The 7068-nt window shown below is 35.5% G+C and overlaps 1 protein-coding gene across 1 annotated transcript; it reads right to left on the reverse strand.

The window, feature by feature from the left end:
• Positions 1 to 2698: 2698 nt before the first annotated feature.
• Positions 2699 to 3744, reverse strand: LOC145069346 (fasciclin-like arabinogalactan protein 9). Its single transcript, XM_079016273.1, has one exon. It carries the CDS (start codon positions 3588 to 3590, stop codon positions 2841 to 2843), a length of 750 nt encoding a protein of 249 aa, XP_078872399.1. The 5' UTR covers positions 3591 to 3744; the 3' UTR covers positions 2699 to 2840.
• Between the last annotated feature and the right edge of the window lie 3324 nt (positions 3745 to 7068).

Below are 7068 nucleotides of genomic sequence, written 5' to 3' on the forward strand. Positions count from 1 at the left end.
AAATAATTTTATTAAAATGTGAGAGTGAAACATTTGATCAAAGGATAGTGGTACAAATTAAACAATATCTTATATAATAATATGTCTTCTAAAATGTCCTTAGACTTCTCTATCGTCATGTTAATCATTGTCTACTACTAACTTGGAAAGTATATCTACATAGTAGGTTGGGATAGGAAGTCTAGTGAGTAAATCGTGAGATCAAACATTATCAGACATTATACAAATAATATATAAATATACAAAAATTATATACAAATGCATAAACTCAAACCTCATCAAAACTCAAGAAATAATCAAAATCAAATTAGAAAAACATTTTGTTGATCAAAGTACAATGTTAATCATAATAATAACATTCAACAAAACATCAACAATTCAAACAATATAAATAAACTCAATATATGAAATACAGCAAACCACCCAACCCCCAAGTCAACTACAACTCACCAAGTCAAATTCCCTCACCTAGGCTAAAAAGAGTGTTTACACTCTTAACACTTTGTAACGTCAGCTTTTTGAATGCCACTTCACTTTTCTCTATTTAGCACCATATCTTAACATTTGATAGGGAGTGGTAACACTCCTAGCACTCTATTTTTTATTTTCTTTTTCTAATTTAATTTAATTACTTTATTTTAATAAACAAACATTTCTTTTAATATTACACAAACATTTTTTTCATTTAAATAATATAACATAATATTACACAAATATTTTTTTGATTTAAATAATATGACTCACAAGTATGAGTACCAAAAGTAAAAGTGATTAATATTTTCGTATAGGATATCCAAGTCTCATATGTCTCAACCCACCCAAAATAATGAATACACATGATCGTGATTTCAAATTCCAAATACATATAAAAACATCTCAAAAGTTCTTAAAATAAATCCTTATTTAAAAACTCATTCTTAACATATCCTTTTATCATAAAAAGGACATTCAACTAGGAACCAAATCATGAAAGCATTTAAATGCAAAGAATGCTACACATGATACATATAATAATCTAGAAAGTATACATATAATATTTTAAATAAGGAATACAAAGATAAAGTACCTCGTTATGTAGGGGACAATTGTTCACAAGGTCTTACAACAACTCCCACAAATATAAGGAACTTAATATTCACCCATACATGTATAATTATAGATAAGTATATTTCGTTTGTTCCCCTTATTAAGTAAATTATAGTTACTAAACTTTCCTATGTCATCTTAACCCTAAAACATTCATTACTTATCACGAGAGTAACAATGAACGTGGCAGAAAGCAATTCCAACACCGAAAGACAAAGATTTGAGGAAGATAGGGTACCACACAACCCATGTGTTTTACATATGAAAAACCCTTGGTTTGTGGGAAACCTATATTTCATCTAAAACATGGACTTTTTCCAATATAAGTAATGTACTTTATTGATGGTCCCAGTGTTATATAAATTGTTACAGTAGCCTTTTAAACTCATAATGATCATTAATAACTCTAATAATAACCCTTTGACAATGACACGATAAACATGAAGATTGACACACTTAAATTAGAGATTAAATAAGTAGAAGTACCAAAAACTCAACTAGAAACTTCAGTGAAGCATAATCTTAACATTGGTAATTTCACCTACGAAACTCATTTAAATTTAATTAAGATTTCATAAGAGTCTATTACTTCATCATTGATTGACATTAAGCTCCAAACCTAAAATAAACACACTAGAAGCTCAAAAACTAAAGAGGCACAATTAGATGCACAATTATGAAATGGTTCGCGATAAATGTGAGGAAAAAAAAAAAAAAAAAAAACTTGGAATAGTGGGAGGTTGTTTGGTTGCATTTCACAAATCACGAATACCCTGTTCCTATATATGTGGTCATCATTTTATATATTTCTTTAGAGGCTTAAGCATCGATGATTCTCTTTGTAATATGCTACGAACCGTTGACATTAAATGCATACAATCGGATCAAAAGCTATTTAAATAAAATTTGAAACTGTAGAGCAGTTAAGAAACTGTTATATAATAATTGTATCGGATGCGATTTTCTTCTTTCCAATAGACGACAAGGTTTCTTCAAGTGGATTATTTCTTTTTTACTATTTTGGTTTTTTAATAACTTTTTTCATGTCGACAAAATGATTAATATCACGAATTAGACAACAAGTTAATGTATTTTAATGAATAGTTATATCCATGATCAGTAGCTTATGAATATGTATTCAAACAAGGTGAAATCATGTGCAAAAAACAATAAAAAATGTGAAGTAATCGCCCAAATTACTTGTTGCCCACGTGTTTTTGTAAGAAAACAATTGTTGTTTTTAATTGGTATGACCACAATAAGCTCAAAATATATACAAATAAGCTTAATATAAAATAATGAAAGTCAATTTGATGAACCATTGCTTAAGTATTTTAAATTGTTATGATATCATAACAACTGGTAAATATCTTTTGCTTTGATGTAAAGAAACTAAATTATAGTTTGTTTTGTTTTGTTTTTTGAAATGCACTTTCATCTATATACGACATTGAGACTTGAATGTTCCACCTCAAGATAGAAGACAACGTCTATACCAGTGGACCAATTAGAGGCCATTTGATAAATTTAAACTGTAGTTAATCGGAAAATAAGATCGGAATTTGGATGAGTTTTTTTAGTCAAACATTTGAGCAAAGTCTAAAACGATCAATAAAAGTTGTTAATGGTTTTGATCATTCAAAACAACATATTATTTATCAATGATTACAACAAAATATCAAATAAATGAAGCAACATATGCAAAATGATCAAGGAAATAACATGAATGTCGATATATAACAAATGCCTCAGCTTTATAAAAACGCCATGCAAAACAGCACAACACCTCCAACCAAACCAACCCCGACATCCACAGTCCTTCCTCCTCCATTCTTCGCCGGAGAAGTTCCATCTCCATCTTCCGCACCACTCGGAGCTTTAGCAGGCTTCCCGGCCACCGGTGGTGAAGAAGAAGGACCACTCTCACTCTCAGGCGCCGGAGCTTCACTGAACTCCGATGGTATCAAAACTTGGTCAACAGAGTAAACAGCAAACGGAAACTGCTGTCTCAATGCATTAGTAATCTGAGTATCAACAACTCCGGAGGACACATTGACTTGGTTTGAATTAGCCCTACCACTAAAGTTCAAACCCAAACTTCCCTTGCTTCCACCAGCCTGAGTCGGAACAGGGTTACTGACGCTGACAAGATCTTCTATGCTGTAATACTTTGGGAGGACATGGTACAGTACAAGCTTCACTTTCTTGTCTTCACTGAGGCCGTTCAAGGTGCCGGAAGGGAGGTTTTGGAAGGCGTTATCGGTGGGTGCGAGAAGGGTCATGCCCTGGTTGGAGTTGTTGAGCTGGTTAGGGAGTTGGGTGAGGACCTGGGTTTGGTTGAGGAGGCGGAGGAAGGCGGAGTATTGGCCTCCTTGGACGAGGATTGCCGTGAGGTTAATTGGTCCGGCGGGACCTGGAGCAGGAGCAGATGGTGTTTGAGAAAGAGTTGCCGGGAGGAGGAACAAGAGGTGGGTAAGTGACAAGAGGATGAGAGGAGCAGCCATGACTGTGGTGGTGGCGGTGGCTGTGGCGATGCGGGTAGAGGAGGAGATTTATGAGGTTAGGGGTAGTGAGAATGTGTTGTAATGGGTTGGCTTTTATGATAGGAACAGAACAAGAAGAATATGTGAACTGTGAAGGTGTTGTTAGGCTGTCATGTATTATGGCTTCAAGATAATGGAGACTATATTTCTATTTTCTTTCTTTCAACTTGCACCATGTGAATTTCGGCATAAATCGTTTAAAATAATATTCAGCTTTAATATATGTTATTCAATTACAACTGTAAATATTTTATAATAGTATTATTTAACGGATATATATATATATATATATATATATATATATATATATATATATATATATATATATATATATATATATATATATATATATATATATAGGGTTAGGTTATTCTGTTATTGTGTTCTAACTATCATTTTGTGCCTGTAAGATTGATTCTGTACCGATCATTTTAGTTATTTTAAGAAAGTAATCCTAGACATATATTTTGTAAATTAAAAAACATTTTTAAAATGCAAAATAATTAAAAAAATTTCGAATTTTTTTTTTAAATATTATTTTCGTTATTTTTTTATCAACAAAAATAAAATATAATAAAAAATTACCGTTTTATTGAAATATCTGTGAAATATTCTAGAATATTTTACGTACTTAAAAAAAAGGTAATTTTTTATTTATTTTTTAAATTTTAAAATAATAATTAAAAAAAAAATTTCGAATTTTTCATTTTATTTTGCATTTTAAAATTATTTTTAGATTGTGTCTCACGGTCTCACAAAATTAATATGACCTCAAATGAACCTAAATGTAACATTTCAAAATCAAGGACCAAAAATTTCATTTTTATTTAATAATTATGAAACATTTGTCTGAAAACATCATAGTGCTACTCATATCAAACCAGTGTATCCATAATCAAAATATGTCATAACACAGTAATGTCAGAGCACAAAATCCCAAGAATCCATAGTGTTGAAAAATCATGTGTGATGCGCTGCAGTCAAGCCGGCTCCTTTCCCTTTGAAGAGTAAGTACCTTAAACCAAAAGTAAAAACCGCAAGCACAAAGCTTAGTGAGTTCCCCCATCATACCACATATCATACAATAACATACTGCCTAGCATATCTGGGTGTTGGCTTACCCCTTCAAACTCTTTTAACTGGTAACCTGCCTAGCATACCTGGGTGTTGGCCTACCCCCCTTCGGTCTCTTTCAATCGGTAGTTGCCTAACATATTTGGGTGTTGGCCTACCCCTTCGGTCTCTTTTAATCGGTATATGGGGACTATTTCACCCCTACCACTACCACGTAACATCTTAGCATATACATACAATTCTCCTACTACCTAGCATATATGGGTGCTGGCTTAACCCTTCGATCTCTTTCAACTAGTAACCTGCCTAGTATATCTGGGTGTCGGCCTACCCCTTCAATCTCTTTCAGTCGGTAACCTGTCTAGCATATCTGGGTGTCGTCCTACTCATCCGGTCTCTTTCAATCGGTAATCAGGGACGATCCTACCCCTCCTACCACTATCACATAATATCATAGCATACTAGCACATAAAGCATAACAGATATTGGCATACCAGATAATTATCACAAAGACAATCATCTCAACTATAATCAGCTACTAGTGGGCCGGCATTGGTGCCTTCGACCCACTTCTACTGGAAGGTAACTCGCCTCAAATGATGTGAAGTAGCTGAACTATCCTCGGCTCTGAAATCTACCTCACTCAAACTCCTACACAAGCATTTCTGTTTAATTACCCTTTCATGCTCATACCCTTTTAAGGGTCAACGTTGGTCAAAGTCAACATCTGGTTGACTCAACTCGTCGAGTTGGTCCATCAACTCGCTGAGTTCCATAATCAGAGAACCCCGAACTCGCGATCCAACTCGTCGAGTTACCCTCTAACTCGTCGAGTTCTTCCTTATGACAGAATCGGGACTTTTCGCTTCAACTCGTCGAGTCTTTCCTTGGACTCGTCGAGTCCTCCAATCTTCAAAACCCCAAAAACTTGGCCAACTTATTGACTCGTCTTCTAGACTCACTGAGTTCAGTAACTAGAAAAGGTTGGGGCCACAATCCAACTCGTCGAGTTGCATGAACAACTCGTCGAGTTCCCCTTAGTCCATATCCATTAAGTCACTTTTCTGTTAAGCTCAATGCTTCCAAGCCATAGATCTGGTCCCCTAGGGTCGATATATCACATAAAGTTGCTAACCTTATGTCCATGCATGGGTTATTTAGCTCAAAAGACCCTAAAAGGTGGTTCACAAGTTGGATGGGACTCCCATGGCCATAAAGTTGTCACCTTTATGCCATGGAGTCTCTCAAAGGCTCTAGATCTAAAGGTTCTTTCTACAGGGGAAATCCAAATCCCAAAGACCGGCACTATTGAGCCAAAACATGGAGAAAAATCCCTAAAACTAGATCTAAACACTCAATAAGCTAGGTAAGAGATTTATACCTCAGGTGAACCAAAAATGAAGCTCTACTTCTAGATCTACTCTTCTCCTTCACTTCCTTGCTCCTTCCTCAAGTCTCTTCTTATTCAGAACCACATTAAAGCACCAAGAGCACACAAGAATGGCTCAAAAACACTCAAAGATGGATTAGGGTTTCGTGGTTAGGTTTTGGGGTGATGGAGGTTGAAATCAGGATAACCCTTGGGAGTTTAAGGTTCTTAAATAGGATGCAAAATGTAACATCCCTAAATTCAGGTAAAGCTATTTAACCCTTCTTTTTTTCAAATTGTCAAGATTAGTCCTTGAGTGGAATTTGTAGCAAATGAGTACGCTGAGCGTACTAGAGAGTACATTGCGCGTACTCATGCGCTTAATTTGGACGCGGACTCGCCTAGGTACGCTGGGCGTACCCAGGGTTACATTGGGCGTAGCGGGCCCAGATGCAAACCCTAATATTTGGCTTGTGCACTATATAAGGAATGCTAAGGCTTTATCCTCAGCCACCATATCATAGAGTGAAACCCTAAGAGAGCCTTTCCTTCGTCCTTAAGCTTGTGTGTGAGTGTTTTGAGCTAAGACTGCCTTGGTGTGTTAGTGAAAAAGAAGGAGAGGAGCTTGTGGAGGCTAAGGCTTGAAGTGCAAGTTTGGATCTGAGATCTTCAGAGGAAGGAGCTTCATCTAGAGGTATAAAGCTCAAAACTTTCCTCTTTATTTGGTATGGTGTTGCATGGACCATTTCTAGGATTAAAAGTCCCAAAGGTGGAGACTTTATGAGTGAAATGGACTCCATGGCCCTAGATCTGTCCCATTTCGGTGATATTTGTGTTATAGATCCATAAAAATCCCAACTTGGTCGTTGTTATGGGGTCATGCTTAAGTTATGAGCTTTTCTAGGGTTGGAAATGGAATGTTATGGGTGTTAGTGACTTATCCAGCCATGCAAAGGCTTAAAGTCACCAACTTTATGGATTAAGAGGCTTAGAAAT

The sequence above is a fragment of the Lactuca serriola genome, chromosome 8 (assembly GCF_051521515.1).
Source record: "Lactuca serriola cultivar US96UC23 chromosome 8, Lser_US96UC23_V15, whole genome shotgun sequence".
Classification (NCBI taxonomy): Eukaryota; Viridiplantae; Streptophyta; class Magnoliopsida; order Asterales; family Asteraceae; genus Lactuca; species Lactuca serriola.